This window comes from Capra hircus, chromosome 10 (assembly GCF_001704415.2).
Source record: "Capra hircus breed San Clemente chromosome 10, ASM170441v1, whole genome shotgun sequence".
NCBI lineage: Eukaryota > Metazoa > Chordata > Mammalia > Artiodactyla > Bovidae > Capra > Capra hircus.
Window position 1 is genome coordinate 50,599,093 of NC_030817.1, and position 19,763 is coordinate 50,618,855.

Genomic DNA, 19,763 nt, shown 5'->3' on the forward strand with positions numbered 1-19,763 from the left:
GGATCCAGCTTTCTTACCTGAACTATAGAGAAGAGTTAGGTGTTACACTGAAGAGTTAGCAGTTACACTGCTTTCCTCAACAGCCTAAAAAACTTTCTTGCTCTTTGCAAGATTTTTGAATTGGGGTGGCAGAAAGACCACCTGGGCATTTGTGTCTACAGCAATGATGTTCTCACTTACTAGTTTTGTGCCCTGGGAAAACTTAAGTTTTTGTGCCTTTGTTTTTCCAAGGGCAAAACGGGTAATTGTGAAAAAGAGGTTCTCCGTTTGTTGTGCAGCACCTCCTACTATCATCACCTCTTGTGGGCCTTTGAAATCGTGTGTGTGTGTGTGTGTGTGTGTGTGTGTGTGTGGTGGGGACATGCATTTTGTACTGTTACAAGGACTCAGGAGTGTGTGTGTTGGGGCGGCGGGGGGCGGGGTGCGTTTTGTATTGTTAGGAGGATTCAGGAATGCCAAACCAACTAGAGAGCAGAAACCCAGACATCAAATAGACACCAAGTATCTTGCAATACCTGAGGCAGTCCTGAAAACGAGGAAAAGTCTTGCTTCAAATGCCACAAAGCCGCCTTAAGAAACGCTTGATGGTTCTGAATGATCCTTCCAACATTAATGTTTGAGGTCTTCACTAAACCCAGAACTAGGAAGGCCACGCCATAGGCCAGGGCTTCACGTGCCCGGTACATACTCCAACTTCACTAATGGTTAACCAATTCATCACTCCTGTTTCCACGTGTCTTTCACTTCTTCGTTATTCCTTCCTTGGTGCCCATAGCCGTCTTACAATTCTTCCATTTGTTAACTGATTAATGTCTGCTCTCCTCCCGCACTCAGCAGACTCCTTCAGGACAGGGCCCCAGGAACTCACTTTTTCTGAATACTCAAGCCGAGACCCAAGGCACAGGTGAAAAATACGCAATTAGAAAGCGCGCCCCGCCGGCGCGTGACGTCACCCCGCGATTCCCGCCCCGGCTGCCACTCCCTCCACTCTGTCCGTGTTTGTTTCCGGCGTTTCAATAAAGCTCGATTCGGCTAGAAGAAGACCTGTTCTTCCGGGAAAATGGCGACTCCCGCTCGTTCGCCGGAGTCCCCGCCGGCCGCGGATCTGGCGCCAGCCACGGGTGCTGCCGAGGACGCCGAGTGCCCACCGCCTCGCCAGCCTCAGCCCCCGCAGAATGTCCTCGCTGCCCCGCGGCTTCGAGCCCCAAACTCCCGAGGACTTGGGGCAGCGGAGTTTGGCGGAGCTACGGGAAATGTTGAAGCGCCAGGAGAGACTTTTGCGCAACGTGTAAGCTTGGGTCCCGCGAAGTCACCGCAGGGTTCCTCGCGTTCGGCACCCGGGGACGCGCCCCTCCCCGCCCCCATTCCGATCTCTTTCCTGGAAGGTCACCTTGTCTTAGGTCCGTTCCAGGCCCACGGGCTAGTGGCCGGCCTACAGTCACAGAACTACCGCGTACAGCCCGGGCGCCGGGCGCCCGTGTTTCTGGCTCTCCAGCGTTTCGGCTACTCATCAGCTCCTCGTTGATTTTATTTACTCAGTGCCTGTGTCGGCCCTCCAAGGGGAGGGTCTGTATCCCCAATCCTTTCGCTCCCTTTCCCCCAAATAGTGCCCCAAACACCTAGTAAGTTTCATCTCTAGATCCCATTTTTTTACAGGAACTGTAGGAAGTGGGAAGAGTAGGGTAAAAGAGTGGCTTCTTAGGCAAAGTAAGTTTGATTCACACTTAGCTGTTAAATTAGACTTAATGGATTTTAGCAGAGGATAGGTGTAAAAATAATGATTTTTTAGGAAGCTTATTTTAGCAGTTTGGTGCAGGATAATTTGAAGGAATAAGAGGCAGAAGAGACTAGGAGGTATTTTCAGAGAAGTTCCCCAATAAGGGGATTCTAAAAAAGTGAACTAGAAGGGTAGCTGTGGGATTGGGGAGACTAGATCAGGCTTAGGATCATTTGAATATATGGTTGACAGAGATGGCTGAAGTTTCCAACCTGTATGGAGCACCATTAATAAAAGTGGGAAAACTGGAGGAGGGTAATAGTCTGACACTGATTTTACTTACTGGAGCTTAGTTAATGGAAAAGTTAATTACATTTGATTAAAAGCTGGAGAAGTGGTCATGAGGCTGGAGAGAGAAGAGAACGTTGGGAAAATACAGACCTCTCAACTGGGAGGAATGTTAATAGAATTAGGAGAATGAAGGTAGTGTCATAAAGAATAGAGGGTGTGAGCTGTAACCTTCCCTCCACATTTATTGTATGGCCAAAGAAAAGGAAATCAGAAAAAGAACTTTTGCCACTTAGCCAAAGTGGCAAATGATCACTTGGGGATTTCCTGGTAGAGACAACTATTTTGACTGTGAGAATGAGTGAGTTAACTTTTTAGCCTCAGGACTGCTTTAACTCTGAAGACTTACTGAACATTTTGAAGAGCTCTTGCTGTATGTGTGTTATATCGACTGATAGTTATCATTGTCTTAGGAGTTACAAGTGAGAATCTTTAAAACACAAGAATACAAAAACGCATTCTATTAGCCATCAGAACAATGCTATCATCCATATCATGTGGCCTCTGAACTCCCCTGTATTCATGGTAAGAAAAGAGAGTGAAAATGACAAATAGTACCTTAGTTATTATAAATAGTTTTGACCTTGCAGATCCATCCACCTCCCCTCACCAGGAAGGTCTTGGAAATCACACTTTTAAAAACTGATTTGGGGCATGTCTTATATTAATATCATGCTTAAAATACTTTTGCAGAAATTCTAATTGTTAATAGATGAGACAAACAAGACATAGTCCCTAATCATCCTGTAGTCCCTTGTTTTGAGGGGTATTTGGGTAATGATTCTCTTATTTCTGGGGCAGCTGGAAATCAGTTTTTTGACTTAACGGTCGATTTTTCTCCCTTTGAGAATACTACTTTGTATATCTCAAGTTTAAAAACATGGCTCTATGTAACGTATACCTATTCTTTTCCTTTTGTAGAAAATTCATTTGCAAATTGCCCGACAAAGGTAAAAAGATCTCAGACGCTGTCACCAAACTGAAAGCTGCCATTGCAGAACGTGAAGAAGTTAGAGGAAGAAGTGAACTCTTTTATCCTGTTAGCTTAGACTGTAAGGAGAGGCAAAAAGCGATTGCAGTTGTTGATGGGGACAGAGATAAGGCCCAGAATTCTGACCAGATACTTGATACTTCATCACCTGTTCCTGGCTGTTCCTCTGTAGCTAACATCACATCATCTCAGACAACCTCACGACAACAGGGACTGGCACATCCGACTCGTGGAGGTGATGCTGAGGCAACTGAGGCTGAACACACAGTGAGCAAGCACCCACCTTCTAGCAGCAGAGCCCCAGCGCCTTCCTCATCTGAAGCTAGTGAGGGTCTCCCTCAGCATTGTGCCTTAGGTCAAGTGGAGGATCATCCTGGCAGCTCAGACAACCTGTTCATTGATAGATTACAAAGGATCACAATTGCAGATCCCACTGAACACCACTCAGAAGGAAACCAGAGTCCTGGGAACTTGGCTGGCCTCTGGAGTAGGCCCCAGAAGAAGCCTCATTACATGGAAGTGCTGGAAACGCGAGCCAAAAATCCCATGCCCCCGCCACATAAATTTAAAACCAATGTGTAAGTACCATTAGAAACAGGCTTGTTACAGGAGCATGATATTTGTTAAACTCCCAAAACTGGGAGACTGCATTAAGTTCAGTGGACTTGGTATGAGAACTGCTTGTACTTGGGAATGAGTGTATTGTAGAAGCAGTAAAATGAACATGGCTGGAGTGGAGGATTCCGGCTGGAAAATGCTTTCTTTTTTTAGCCAAGTAATTGAAAAGGTTTTCAGTAGCAGATGGAACATTAAACTTCAGGATACTTAGGCAAAATTTTATATAAAACATAGAATTAGAGAATTTATTATAATTGTTTCCAGAACCATATTCTTGTACATAGCTCCTCCTCTTAACTAGACTATAAGCTAAGAGGAAAACAATTGTAGGAACCGACGGCCTTTCTCAGTAAAAAATATTTGTGTGCTCACTGTATGTAAGCAGTAGGTGCTGTGACGACACACGAGTAAAGATTCTGTTCCTCGGGTCTAGGTAAGGACTCGAGGCTTACACACTTGGAAGAACGTTAAAGTATATAATCATTTCAGGAGGAAGGGAGCTGAGAAAGGGTTAAAAAAGCAAAACAAGTTTGGGCAGGAGGGGCAAGTGAACTGTACTTCTAAGTTCCTTGTCATAGTTTTGTTTCTGAGATCTTCAGAAAAAAAATCTCTTCAAAAAGTATTATTTATTTATGTGCAGTTATAACACTCTTATCAGGGAGTAGTTTTATAAGACATTAATATCAGATACAGGGAGCTTCCCTGGTGACTTAGTGGTAAAGAATCCACCTGCCAATGCAGGAGACACAGGTTCGGTCCCTGGGTCAGGAAGATCCCCTAAAGAAGGAAATGGCAACCCATTCCAGTATTCTTGCCTGGGAAATCTCATGAACAGAGGAGCCCGGCAGGCTGCGGTCCATGTGGTTGCAAAGTGTCTGACACAACTTAGCAGCTAAACAACAGATACAAGGTTTACCCACTACTGCTTTTCTTTGAAGAACTGAAAGCTTGTACTTACAAGTACCTAAACCAATTTTTTTTATTATTATAGAAACTTTAAAGTTCAATTGTATCTCACTATTCATTTTTTTAAACCTCAGAACTATTTGTTCTGCATAGAAAACCAGAACAAATAGTTTTGAGTAGAAAACCAGTGGAGAAGGCAATGGCACCCTACTCTTGCCTGGTAAATCCCATGGATGGAGGAGCCTGGAAGGCTGCAGTCCATGGGGTCGCTGAGGGTCGGATACAACTCAGCTCCTTTCACTTTCATGCATTGGAGAAGGAAATGGCAACCCACTCCAGTGTTCTTGCCTGGAGAATCCCAGGGACACGGGAGCCTGGTGGGCTGCCGTCTATGGGGTCGCACAGAGTTGGACACGACTGAAGTGACTTAGCAGCAGAAAACCAGAATTAATTTTTAGTTGGGAATAAAAAGTTCTTTGATTAAGTAATTACTCATCTTGTGTGTGGTGAGGTATCTCTCCTCACTTCGAAGGAGGCAGAAAACCAGAAGCCTCATCTAGTCAATACATACAACAGAGAGTACACTGACCCTGATTCTGTATTGTGGTCCTTTAGCTGGAAGTGGGAGGAGAGGAAGGGAGTATCCGTGAAGGTTCCCAGGGGAAGTTTGTGAGCCATAGAGACAGGTGCACTCATCAGAAGAGGCTGGGCTTTGGGGAGCCAGGTAGTAGACAGTTGGAAGTGGCGGGGGATGCAGGTGTCCCTTGGCTGCCTCTTGCATGCTCTTCCGGCTCTTCTGATGCGGGAGGCTGCCTCATCTCTTCTAGCCCTAGTCTACCCAGAACTTCAGATTTGCAGAGTCAGTTACCTATGAAACCCGGCCACATGGGGGTGATCTGTGCACCTAAGATTTGTCCTGTACAGAGTAGAACTCACTTCTTCCCAGACTACTTTGTCCCGTATTCCCTAAGCCAGTAGTGCCAGCACCTTCTTTCTTCCCCTCCTTTCCATCTCTGCCAGCCATGGGGCCTCAGTGTATTTCCTGGACCTTCGTCTAATCATCCTTATGTTCATCTTTTCTCCTGTCAAAGTGAAGATGCTCATCCCTGTCCTGGCCCGTAGTTGTTTTCTGTCCTGGCCTAGTCTTAATTCTGCCAGTCCATCCTGTCCACTGCTGCCAGAGTGCAATTTGTAGAATACAAACCTGAACCTGTTGTGCAGACCAGAAGTCTTCCATGTGCCCTGCACCCAGGCTGCTGCCCCAGCCTTTTCTGTACTCTCCGGCTCCCATGCTTCCTGTGAGCTGCAGCCCTGTCAGTCCTTACTCTGGTGAAATGCCATCAGAGATCCTATCATTTACATGCTGAATCCTTATTATTCCAAGACTCCTCAGATTGCACTCTTTTTGAAGTGTTTCTGCCAGCCATCCTGTCTCCCATTACAACAGGCCATTCCCTTGTCTGTGTTCCAGTGGGCCTGTGCCATAGTACCCATGATACTACATTACACTGAAACTGTTCACAAATTTAATTCCCTCTGCTAGATAGTAAGCCCCTTCGCAGGCGTTTTTGAATGAGAATAGGCTTCAGCTCGAGTATAAGCTTTTGAGGGGGCTTCCCAGGTGGCTCAGTAGTAAAGAATCTGCCTGCCAATGCGGGAGACGTGGGAGATGAGGGTTCGATCCCTGGGTGGGGAAGAGCCCCCTGGGAGGAAATGACAACCCACTCTACTATTTGAAGAGAGAGGGGAGAGGCAATGAGTGTAGCTATCTGTTAGAGGAATGCATTGTCAAATTACCAAAAAAGGTGCCAATTTAAATATTTGTTTTTGAGATAACTATGTTTAAAAGGAACGTTTTATCTATGCATGTAAATAGTGGTAAAGGCCTTACTATTACCTTTGTAGAACAGTTAGCTGCCAAGGTTGAAGACCACTTTCGTTGAATGCTACAAATGTGTGTCTGTGAAAAGGTGGTGTAACATAAGGGTTGCTTCCTGCAGATTACCTTCACAGCCCCGTGATTCTTCGAGTGCTTGTCAGAGGAGAGGGTCTCCCGTCTCCTCAGAGGAGAGGCGGCGAAGGGACAGGAAGCATCTTGATGACATCACGGCGGCCCGGCTTCTGCCGCTGCACCACCTGCCGACACAGCTGCTCTCCATAGAGGAGTCGCTGGCACTTCAGAGACAGCAGAAGCAGAGTTACGAGGTATTTAGAGCATGGCTTGTTCCTGTCTGCATGTTGGACGCTGCTTACATGAGTCAGAATTTACTCTAGGCCTTTGGTTTTTGCAAAAGCTAGGTTGGCATGGATTTTCAAGACACTCGTTTTTAAAAGCTAGTTTTCATCCTCTCAGTTCATTCAAGTTATTGCCTAGTTGTAACTAAGGGTTGAGGAATTGCTTCTTACCTTGTTTGACCCTAAATGCCTGTCTGAAGTTATTTTTAGGTTGAGTTAAACCGTTCAGTTTGGAGTTGGTTTCCTTGGCAGAGCAGTAATAATTCCACTTCAGTCCCACCTACCTGTACTACCCGTGGCCTGAAGGAGGGACATAAATGAGTTCGAGTGGGTTGGGGGCAGCCTGAGAAAAGTGAGCCAGATGAGGAATGAGCATGCGGCTTGCCAGTCAGTCAGTGACACCGTCACTGGGCGTCTGCAAGCACATTGCCGCTGTTTAAGATTCACTTAGGCTTTTTATTGCATAGTAATTTTCATGGGAGTTAATTTGGTGAGGGATAATCAGTTTTTAGTATTCTTTGATTTTTCACTGTGGCGCCGAAATGTCACTCTCGAGCCTAGAAGCCATAATCTAATCCAGGAAAGAAGACTCTTCCAGTTGGAGGGTCAGTACAGCGCTGGTGGCTTTTGACGTTGATGGCTCAGATTGCTCTTCAGGGTTGTCTATGTACGTGCACATGCCCACATGCTGGAAAGTAGTTTCCTGTGTATAACTGTCGCAGTGCCAAGCTGATTGCTCAGTTTCTTGCATAGAAGTCGGATATCTCAGTGCACACTGTTTATCAGTGGAAGTCTGTCATCGCCACTGTAGCAGGCTGGTAGCTCTCTCCAGCCCTGCCCTGTGATGACTGTGTCTATTCTCTCAGAGGGCGGTACAGAGCCCAGAAATAAAGGGGCATGCCCTTCCAGTGAAACTGGTTCTGTTCCAGTGACTTCCCCTTGAAAAATTGTAGGGAAAAGGTATGAGTGTCTAACTTTTTGCTTTTTTGTCTTAAAGGAGATACAAGCCAAGCTCGCAGCCCAGAAGCTAGCTGAAAGACTAAATATTAAAATGCAGAGCTATAATCCAGAAGGGGAGTCTTCAAGGAAATACCGAGAAGTAAGGGACGAAGATGATGATCAGTCCTCCGAGGATGAACTCTGAAGATGGACGTTCAGATCATCTCCCAAATCTCTGCCTGTTGAGATCTCATTATCTTACATCAGACTGCCTAACAAGTATCAAGATCAGTGTCAGACATTGTTGAGAGAAAGAATCCTGTAAAGTTACGCTAAGGAAACTATAAAACGAGCCCACTTTCAGATGATAATTTTCATGTCCTTGAAAAGTTGAATATTTGAATATTGTGTTAATGACACTATATTAAATTTTGGCAGTATGTCCTGTGTTGGTCTGATATTTTAATATATAGTAAGCACATTTTTTTCTCTAAGCCAAATGAAAGCAGGTGATTAAACTGCTTTTTTCTTTATACTTACCTCTACCAAATAATGTTTATTACATGTCTTAGTGAATTATTTAGTTGTCCCAGTTATCACCTAAAATGAATTATGAAGATATAATTCCCTCTTTTTTTGAATAACAAAGGAAGAAGCCTAGAGAATTTTGTGCATGTTTGCATGGGGGCTATTACAGTATTGGACGTTAAATACCAAGGAAGACACTCAAAGAAAATGCTTAAATATTTGTTTCTTTCTGTCTTCCCTTAGGAAATATGTTTTCTTTCTTCTGATAAGGAATATGCGGTACTTTTAGTTAATTCTAGAGGGTGGGTGGTCTCTCTAGATGACCAGATTTGCCTGGTCATGGAGTAACATGAGGAACAGGAAAAGCCTTAAGGTGATTGATGTTTGTGAAGGGAATAGCTGTTGGTGGTTTAGTCGCTCAGTTGTGTCCAGCTTTTTGCGACCCCATGGACTATAGCCTGCCAGGGTCTTCTGCCTACGGGATTTTCCAGGCAAGATTACTGGTGTGGGTTGCCATTTCCTTCTCTAGGGGATCCTTCTGACCCAGGGATTGAACCTGTGGCTCCTGCATCTCCTGCATTGCAAGCAGATTCTTGACTGCTGAGCTGCTGGAGAAGCCCTATCTGTTGTTAGGCTTGGCCTGACTTGGCTTCTTTGTTCTAACAGATGATAGGTTCAATTTGATAAGACAACCAAAAAAATTTCCAAAGCCACAATTGGTTTGTTGTCAATATATATTGCTTCCCTGCCCCCACCCCAAAAGAGACTTATGTAGGCTGCAGAAATCTCAATTTCATGTATAATTTCAAAGGATTATATGGTTGTCTCGAGAGAAATTAACAAATATGTTGTCAAAGTTTTGTCTAACATGTTGGTGCCTTTAAGCAGTGTTGAAAGAATAAAATATTAATTAGAGCAACCTGAAAATGCTAATGGTGATGTTTTACTGCTGCTTAATTAAATGTAACTTAGCTTTGAAGGAGGCTTTTCATACCTGAAATTTGAATTAGAATGCATTTAGGGAGGTGTAGGTGGGAGTAACTTTATCGCCCTTTTGCTTTCCTCCCCTCAAAAAGCAAATGTAGGACTATCCTGCACAGTTTCGTTATTTTTAGTTTTTAAAACTAATTATAAATGATTTCACATCCTAAAGTTATTTGATGCTCCTTCTTTATTAAAATAGTCATTCAGTTATGTCCGACTCTCTGTGACCTTGAGGACTGTAGCCCGCCAGGCTCCTCTGACCATGAAATTCTCCAGGCAAGAATACTGGCAAGGGTTGCCATTTCCTTCTCCAGGGTATATTTCCAACCCAGGGATTGAACCTGGGTCTCCTGCATTGCAGGCAGATTCTTTACCGTCTGAGTCGCCAGAATAAATAAACGTTATTCCTGGAAAACATCATGGGAGGGCTCCCATGCACATGCATGCAGTCCCCTGTAATCCCACCACCCAGAGAAGGCCTCTGTTAATATTTGGCTACAAGGACATATGCATACTTTTCTATGCATGGCTATACATTTATATTTTCAATAATGCAGTCGTACACTGGTTAATATTCTGCTCTATATACCATTAACATTTCCACATGCTAAATATTTCACATTTTTAGATAGCTGCATAATATTCCATTTTATGGGTGTGCCATAACTTTTAACATCAATTTGTTTCACGATGTGTTCATTATAATGCACATTGAAATGATACAATCAACATCTTATATCACATCTGTAAAAAGGTGACTTATTTCCAAATGGTACCTTTCTAGAAGGAATTGCTAGGTGAAAGTAAATTTTTGAGACTTGATACTCATCACTCCCCACAAAGGCTGTTTTCCTTAACGTTCCCACTAGCAATATAAAACTATCAGAATTGCAAGTTGCTATTCAAAATATTTGCCAATAATTCCAGAAAAGGGCTTCCTTTAAAATGTGTTTCTTTGACTATAAATGAAGATTTGAGAGTCTTGTCATGTTTATTGACCATTTTCATTCATTGTTTTGAGCATTGCTTCTTCATATCTTTCCTATATTCCCTTGGCGAGTTTGCCAATTTTACTGGTTTATGTTACTTTATGAATTAAGATGTCCATTTTGCCACGTGTTATTACTGTTTTCAACACGTGACTTGCCTTGTAATATAGTTGGTGGTGTTTCTGTGTAGTTCTTTTCTTAGGGTCTGCCTTTGCAGGTGTGCTGTGTGTATGTGTGTGTGCTCAGCTGTGTCCAGCTCTTTGTGACTCCATGAACGGCAGCCCGCCAGGCTGCTCCACCCCTGGATTTCCCAGGGAAGAATACTGGGGTGGGTTGCCATTTCCTACTCCAGGGGATTTTCCTGACCCAGGCACTGGACCTGAGTCTCATGTCTCTTGTGTTGGTGGGTGGATTCTTTACCGCTAGTGCCACCTGGGAAGCCTGTGCAGGCGTGCTAGGGCGTGCTTTCCCTACCCCAAGGATGGGTACAGATTGATCCTTATTTTCTTTTAGTACCTTAAAAAATTTCACTTTTATACTTACCTTTAATTCAGAAGGAAATTTTTAATCCATCTCAAACTTGGAAATATTGTATGAGGTGAGATTTAGTTTTTTAAAAAATCTGCATTGTACTGGTATAGAATATTAAATTCCTGTGTGTGTCTTGGACCTAGGCCTTCTAGTTTTTCCACGCTATTTAAATAAGTATGATTCTAGTCAGTGGTATGTTTGGTAGTATGAGTTCTTCCTCATTCTTTTAAATCTTGTGAAATGTACAAGAAGTACATAAAACAGGTGCGCAGTTTAATAGATGAAGCAAACAGCTATGTAATCACAAACCAGAGGCTCAAAAGCCACTGCCAGCACTCCAAAATCTCCCTGTGTGTTCCTTCCAGCCTCCCCTTTGTCCCCCAGAGGAAACTACTAGCCTGACTTATGGCAATACTTCTCTTAAAAAATGGTTTTACTTGTTATGTGTACAACAATATTGTTTGTTTTTCCTACTTTCGACTTAAAAACCTGGAATCACACTGTATGTTGTGTCTAGTGCCTTTCACTAAACACTTACACAATGCACGCTGTGTGTCAGTGTGATTTACTCATTTTCATTACTGTGTGATATGCCATTTCATTAGTACCACTTCATTTTACTGAGATGGGCACCTCTATGATGTTTTCCATTCAGGGCTATTACAAGCAATGCTGCAATGAACATGTTTTGCACATAAACATTTCTGTAGCGTATTTACCTAGGAGTTGAACTGCTGGATTATGAGATAGGTATATCTTTAACATTTATTATCCTTCCCTTCATCCCTCACTGTGTATGAGAGTTCCAGTTCAACACTTGATGTTGCCAGACTTTAATTTTAGTGTGTTATGTTTTTATAGAGACAGTCACTGTGCTTTTATTTGCACTTCTCTAATTAGAAACAGCCTTTGAGCATCTTCCACATGTTTACTGGTCACTGGATTTCTTCTTTTGATAAGTGCCCATTCAAAACCTGTCTCTGTTGTGTGTGTGTCAGCCATCTTACTCATTGATTTGTATACATTCTTCGTACTAATGGTTATTGAGTTTGTTGTAAATATCCTCTCCTCTGGTTACTTTTCATTGTCTTCATGGTTTTTTGATGAATAAAAATTCTTCATTTTAATGACAAATATATTCATCTTTTATGTCTAGTGTCCTTTGTATCTTTTCTTAAGGAATGTTTTCCTACTCTGAATTCATGAAAATACTATCTTTAAAAATCTTTTCATTTAAATAATGCTTTTTAATTTTGCCTTTCTTACTGTGTTATGCTTGACTTCCTGTGGGAGGTACCTGTGACTGTGTGAGGAAGGGTCCTTCTGTGTAGCCACTGATCTGGCACTGTGCAGTGCCCTCCTGCCATGCGGTAAGCACCAGTCTGTGCCACACACAGAGTATATTTCTGTGATCCTCTCTGGGTCCTCTCCGTTTCTACAGCCCATTAATGTGTTTGTGCTAATATTATGCCACTTTATCTGTGATAGCTTTATGATAAGTCTGGTGTAGAGTCTATCATCAGGTTCGGGAGAGGCTTGACTGTTTTTGGGCCTTTGCATTTTAAATTTTATTTATTTGTAAAGAGAAACAAAGCAACTTATTTCCTTGTTTCTTTTTGCTTTTTGTAATTATTACCGAAAGATAATTTACAATTAGATCATTTTTATATTTAAATTTTAGAATCAGCTTGCCATGTTACATAAAAGGAAGCAACATAGTGCAAATCTCGCTGGTAGTACAAATCTCCATTCGTTTTTGAAAAATGCTTGATATTCTGATATTTTTATTTCTGTATTTTGAGACTCAGGAGATCTGAACCTTTGCCATTCATAAACTAAATCACTCTTTCAACTAGGTCATTACTTTTAGTCTATACGAGTTAAATAGAAAATTCACAAGATTTTTTTATAGTGTGAATACCTAAAGTATTGTGTAGTTTTGCAAGAAAGAATTTTTTTAAAAGATATCAAAGTTCGGTTTAAACCAGGAAAAATTAAGTGAGTCTGTTGTCATGAACTCTTACCTTCGATTTTCAAGGGATTATGTTAAGAGAAGAAAGTTAAGTGCTAAAGTTTGGGGCTTTACTTACTCTGGGGAAGAGGTTAGGAGGATTAATCACATTATATAATAGTCAGCTATAGGGTAATTTTCATTTTCATAGGACCTGGCTCTGATCCATATCACATTCTCTGGGGAGCCAGGAGCTGTTGAGTCAAGGGGGAGGTAGATAGCTTGTGGGATTATCTCTGTTTCCTGTAACAGGGATGTTGAAGTCATTTTCTCAAGGGCACTCAGAGGCAGCCAAGAAAAGAACCCGGTGCTCAAAATTTCTGGGCGCTGGAGCACATGGCCTTGCACATGAATACCACAAATCAAGGTTATGTATGGGCTTTAAAAAGTGCTAATGCTAAGCAAGAGCTTAGGTTACTCTAGGGGTATTTGTCCTGTCTCTATAACTTAAACTACAAAAGAGATTTTTTCCTTCTGATAATTTTTGCATTTGGAATGTGTTATGTTTAAGCATCTTATCACTGTGTGACCATTTTGGCCACTGATGGTATCTTGATCCTTTCCTCCTCATTGGTAGTTGGTTCATAAACCTTTATCAAGGAAAAGATGTAAGAGAAAATGACATCAGATATCATGGGCTTTATTTAGAGGACCAGGTAAACCTGGCAGGTGACCCTTTGCAGGCTTCGTGACAATTTATAACACTAAAAGGAAGTAAAGTTTTTAAAAAGAAAAGATTATGCTTTGTGTAGGAGAAGTTGAGCATGCCTATGCTAAATAAATGAGAGTTCCATATCCCGCTTTTATGAGGAGCCTATAGAGTCATCTACAAAATACGGCAAATGGCATTATTGACTGGCTGTATGACAGGGAGGGGAAACTCACAGCTATTATTTTAATTTCTGGCTAAAGTGAGGAAGCTTTGATACAGGGCTGATGAAATCAACCTCGTGTTGGATAATACTGAACTAGAGCCAGACCACAAATCAGAAGCGATTCTGAAAGCACAGCATAAAAGCCTGAACAATTAAATATGATCTATTACTTCCCAGATGATTTTAGAAAACTTGGAATTAAAAAAAGGCCAGAAAGAGGCTAAGCCACTGGAATAGCATTAGATTATTAGATTTAGGATTTAAATGCCACTATTTCCTTTGAATCCAGTGGGAAGTTCTGTCCTCTTCTGACTATTTAGTCTGTAAGATGAGGTCAGTGACCCCTTATCTAATGTATGGGGTATGTTTTGAGAGAACAAAATTTCAAAGTGTGGTCTTTATAGAACACTTTGAGGTCTAAAAGGGAGTCTATATGAAAACCTTATTGTAACGATGGTAACAATTATGACTGAAGTAGTTTAGGAGGTTCCTTTTGGCATCTGAAGCAAAATGTTTTAAAATCACCACCATATGAAGCTTTTAATTTAGTGTTAAAATTAACTGAAAACAATAGAGACTCCCTAAAAAGCTATTTTGACAAGGGGAAATTAGGACATTGAGCTAAGGAGAGACCCAGTTTCGTATGGAAAAACTTCACATTATTAAAGCAAAAGAATGAGAGTTGTAAATCAGGTCCTTGGAGTATACAAAAAAGCTCTTTGAAAGATGGAGACTCAGCTTGGTGCTTATAAACTCTGTCTGAAAATATTGCTAGTAAATACAGCAATTCTCTCAATCAGTACCACATATATTTGTATGGAGTTAAATAGCCCTTCCAGTGCTTGTGTTGTAAAAATGAAAGTATATCTTCTATTGATTACTTAGATTTTTAAATAAAGATTTCTTCCCTTCAATGTGTGTGCTTAGTCACTCAGTCATGTCTACTTCTTTGTGATACAATGGGCTGTAAACCCCCCAGACTCCTTTGTCCATGGGGACGGACTCTCTAGGCAAGAACACTGCAGTGGGATGCCATGCCCTCCTCCAGGGGATCTTCCTGACCCACAGATCTAACCCAGGTCTCCTGCATTGCAGGCGGATTCTTTAACATCTGAACCATCTCAGCTATACTTAGCAGGGTTAAAATGAAGCACATTAGCAAACTGTGACTGGCAATAGAAGGCAAATCTTATCACAAATTAACATCTTTAGTTTCTTAAGGAAGGAAGGAACAAAAATTAGGCATTATTTTTCCACATCTCATAACGGGAAATCGAGGCACAGAGAAGCGTGGAGAGTTGCCTATGGTTGTGCAGGTGCTTTTGACAGAACTAATCCTTTCTGCACTACCCATGCTGTCTGCTTAATGTGGAGTCCGTGCCTTGCATGCTAAGTTGCTTCAATCGTGTCCGACTCTTTGCAAGCCTATAGACTGTAGCCCACCGGACTCCTCTGTCCATGGGATTTTCCAGGTAAGAATACTGAAGTGGGTTACCATTTCTTACTATAGGGGATCTTCCCGACCCAGGGATTGAACCCATGTCTCTTGTGTCTCCTGCATTGGCAGGCAGGTTCTTTTCCACCAGTACCACCTGGGAAACCCAGTGTGGAGTCTGCTTATAGTTAATTTCTTAGCACATTTGTGTAAAATTATAGAAAAAGCACAATGCCAGAAATGTATTTTCTAAAATTGTAGGCGTCTTTAATTTCTTTACTGAAGTCTTAACTATGGCAACTATTCTCAATGACAATAATTTTCTTGAAATAAAATGGATAATATATAAAAAATAAACTAAAAATAGATAATTTACTTAACATTATTTATAAGGGTTATCCTATTTTCCCTTTTCATTGTGTAATTTGGTCTGTTCTGAATGTCTCCACTCTCACACTCTTCTTCTTTTAGTCATCAGAAGGTTGACTTTCACTGGCTCATCAAACCTCTCACCAGTCCCTCTGTGAAATCTCAGTTTGGGGTTTGACTGTCATTGCTGGTTAATCAACATCATTAATAAAAATGCTAGGAAGTCAAATGGCTTCTGTGAAGCAGATGAACCTTCTTTGAGAATTCTTCTTTTTTAAAAATTGAGGTATAATTAACATAACATGAAATTAGTTTCAGGCATATAGCAATGTCCAAAGTCCCTTGGACAGCAAGAAGATCAAACCAGTCAATCCTAAAGGAAATCAACCCTGAATATTCACTAGAAGGACTGATGCTGAAACTCTAATACTTTGGCCACCTGATGTGAAGAGCCAACTCATTGGAAAAGACCCTGATGCTGGGAAGGATTGAGAGCAGAAGGAGAAGGGAGAAACAGAGGATGAGATGGTTGGATATCATTGACTCAATGCTCATGAGTTTGAGCAGACTCCAGGAGATAGTGAAGGACGGGGAAACCTGGAATGCTGCAGTCCATGGGGTTGCAAAGAGTTGGACATGACTTAACAAATGAACAATGACTCAATATTTGTATACATGGTCAAAGGATTACCACATTAAGTCTAATTAACATCCATCTCAGGCTTCCCCAGTGGCTCAGCTGATTAAGAATCCGCCTGCCAATGCAGGAGATGCAGGTTTGATCCCTGTGTAAGGAAGATCCCCCAGAGAAGGAAACGGCAACCCCTTCAGTATTCTTGCCTGGAAAATTTCATGGACAGAGGAGCCTGGTGGGCTATAGTCCATGGGGTCGCAAAGAGTTAGACATGACAGCACACACGTGGACACACATACAACATCAATTTCTGTAAACGATTGCAAAAAGTTTTTCGTGTACTATGAGAATTTTGAGGATTAACTTTTTAAGGACCTTTCAAATATGCAATACAGTATTATTAACTATAGTCACCATGCTGTATATTACATTCCTATGGTTTATTTATAAGTTTGTTTGTAACTTTTTATTCCATTAACCCATTTAATCTCCTTCTCCCTTAAATTCTATTTGAATTAAGATATTAATAAAGTGTGACTACAGCAAGGAGTCAGCTTAATTTTGCACTTCTTGATTCTCTCTGACTCTCTGGGGACGAGGAGGAATTCTCAGAGCTTCCTAAATCATCGGGCCCTTCAGTCCTTTGGCAGGCAGGCTGTCTGTACCTCCCTTATGTGCTGCCGAGCCATCTCTGTGACCAATACCTTCAACGAAGTGGTCAGATATAGAATGGAGGAGAGAGTCCTCCTTGATTGGTCAAGTCTCTGGTTTTGTTAGTCTTGTTGCTAATCATCATTTCTCAGATGGCCCCTTGCACCTGGCTTTTTAATCATACAAAATAATGGTTTAGTTTGCTGTCCAGTGGTGTGGTTGGCCTTGCTCTTCATAGCACCCACTGCTTGGTCTTATCCAGAGAGGAAGTCTAGATGGCTGCGGGTTATGTGCCGGTCTCAGTGTTCAAGAAGTAACTCCACTTGGCCTTTATCCTCTCTGAAGACAACACACTGAGATCCTCATTAGTATGGGGGTTCCTCAGATAATTTACGAACTAAAGGAAACCATTTTGACTTTGGAACTTTGTTACAGTAACATAGTACCTAGCATACTTCACAACTGGTGGAGACTCATGGTAGGTCTTGATATATCTCTGGACTAGCAATGCTCTCGACAATGACCTTAATGTTCTGTGCCATTTTCTCAGTATGAAAGTTTATTTCAAAATGGAAAATTTCAGATCCGCAAATTGTGCAGGTCAAACGTAGCTATTGGATAATGATGGTTGGGGTTCATGCTTCCGTGTTTTTTCCCTCCTCCAATCTAGCTGCCATGGTTTCCTCTAGTGCAAAAATCTGTCTATCTGTCAGAGTTCTATGTTAGAATATACATCATCTTGAAGATAGCAAAATGTCAATAAACTCACTAATTGATCTCTCCATTTATTGGCTTTTTCTTGGAGGAAAGTAGAACTTCAGGGAATGGGAGATGAAACAGGCACGTTTTGAGGAAAGGAAGAGAGGAAAAGGAAAATGGAGAAAGACAGGATGGAAGGGAGGCCAGAAGAGTTAAGGGGCAGCAGGAAGTGTAAATTGGAAGAGTGGGGTCTTTCACTGTCTTCAACTCCTCTCCTCCCATTTTCTCGTGAACCCACTCCAATCAAGGGTCTACTCACAAAGTTCTCCCAAAAAGACTTGTTGAAGCTACCAGGGGCCTTCATGTTGCTAATTCAGCATGAGTCAAGAAACACTGAAATGCTCAAGGTTCTCTCCTTGAATCTCTTTCCTGCCTATGCTCACTCCTTTGGTGGTCTCATCCTGCCTTGCTGTTTTACAGCCTGTTGATACATCAGGACCCCCAAGCTCTTTTCTGCAGCTCTGAATTGCACACTCATATTCTGCTGCAACAGGAGTGCTCTGGGTGAGTCCTGGACTCTCAGGTGAGGAATCAGAATACATTGGTGGTGGTGGTAGTTTTGCTCTTAACACAATGAATATTTTTGGCCAAGCTGCTTAACTTTCTGGGTCTTTTTGAGTGTTCCAGTTTCTAAAATGAGGTTGTTGCTGTTGAGTCACTAAATTTTGTCTGACTCTTTACTACCCCATGGGCTGAAACATGCCAGGCTTCCCTGACTTTCACTATTTCCTGGAGTTTGCTCATGTTCATGTCCATTGAGTTGGTGATGCTAACTAACCTCATTTGCAGGTCAGGAAGCAACAGTTAGAACTGGACATGGAACAACAGACTGGTTCCAAATAGGAAAAGGAGTACGTCAAGGCTGTATATTGTCACCCTGCTTATTTCACTTATATGCAGAGTACATCATGAGACACACTGGACTGGAAGACACACAAGCTGGAATCAAGATTGCCGAGAGAAATATCAATAACCTCAGATATGCAGATGATACCACCCTTATGGCAGAAAGTGAAGAGGAGCTAAAAAGCCTCTTGATGAAAGTGAAAGAGGAAAGTGAAAAAGTTGGCTTAAAGCTCAACATTCAGAAAACGAAGATCATGGCATCCGGTCCCATCACTTCGTGTCAAATAGATGGGGAAACAGTGGAAACAATGTCAGACTTTATTTTGGGGGGCTCCAAAATCACTGCAGATGGTGACTGTAGCCATGAAATTAAAAGACGCTTACTCCTTAGAAGAAAAGTTATGACCAACCTGGATAGCATATTCAAAAGCAGAGACATTACTTTCCCTACTAAGGTCTGTCTAGTCAAGGCTATGGTTTTTCCAGTGGTCATGTATGGATGTGAGGGTTGGACTGTGAAGAAGGCTGAGCGCCGAAGAATTGATGCTTTTGAATTGTGGTGTTGGAGAAGACTCTTAAGAGTCCCTTGGACTGCAAGGAGATCCAACCAGCCCATTCTGAAGGAGATCAGCCCTGGGATTTCTTTGGAAGGAATGATGCTAAAGCTGAAACTCCAGTACTTTGGCCACCTCATGCGAAGAGTTGACTCCTTGGAAAAGACTCTGCTGCTGGGAGGGATTGGGGGCAGGAGGAGAAGGGGCTGACAGAGGATGAGATGGCTGGATGACATCACTGACTCAATGAACGTGAGTTTGAGTGAACTCTGAGAGTTGGTGATGGACAGGGAGGCCTGGCGTGCTGCAATTCATGGGGTCGCAAAGCGTCGGACATGACCGAGCGACTGAACTGAACTGAAAGGCAAAAATGAAGGAGTTGGCAACAAACAAAAGTCCAGGATCCAACAGCTTCACCGGTGAATTCTATCAAACGTTTAGAGAAGAGTTAACACCTATCATTCTGAAACTGTTCCAAAAAACTGCAGAGGAAGAAAAACTTCCAAACTCATTCCATGAGGCCACCATCACCCTGATCAAAATCACAAAAAAGGGAAACTACAGACCAATATCACTGATGAACATAGATCCAAAAGTCCTCAACAAAACACTAGAAATCTGAATCCAACACACATGAAAAAGATCATACACCATGGTCAAATGGGATTCAAACCAGGGATGCAAGGATTTTTCAATATCTGCAAACCAAACACTCTGATACACCACATCAACAAACTGAAGAACAAAACGAGGGAGGTGGAATGGGTCAGCATCTCCCCAGATGCATGTCTTATAACAGAAATCTTGAGGAAAGTAGGACTTGGCGGTCCAGGGAGGTAGCGT

At 42.1% G+C, this 19,763-nt stretch overlaps 1 protein-coding gene across 1 annotated transcript; it reads left to right on the plus strand.

Moving 5' to 3' along the window:
- On the plus strand, nucleotides 1,032–9,209 carry POLR2M (RNA polymerase II subunit M). Its single transcript, XM_005685856.3, has 4 exons — nucleotides 1,032–1,288; nucleotides 2,987–3,634; nucleotides 6,581–6,785; nucleotides 7,813–9,209. The coding sequence occupies exons 1-4, from the start codon at nucleotides 1,176–1,178 to the stop codon at nucleotides 7,957–7,959; spliced, it is 1,113 nt and encodes a 370-aa protein (XP_005685913.3). The 5' UTR covers nucleotides 1,032–1,175; the 3' UTR covers nucleotides 7,960–9,209.

Coding starts and splice junctions, on each gene's coding strand:
- POLR2M (XM_005685856.3), top strand. CDS start 1,176: ATGTCCTCGCTGCCCCGCGGCTTCGAGCCCCAAACTCCCGAGGACTTG. Junction 3,635..6,580: donor CATAAATTTAAAACCAATGT/GTAAGTACCATT, acceptor TGCTTCCTGCAG/ATTACCTTCACAGCCCCGTG. Junction 6,786..7,812: donor AGCAGAAGCAGAGTTACGAG/GTATTTAGAGCA, acceptor TTTGTCTTAAAG/GAGATACAAGCCAAGCTCGC.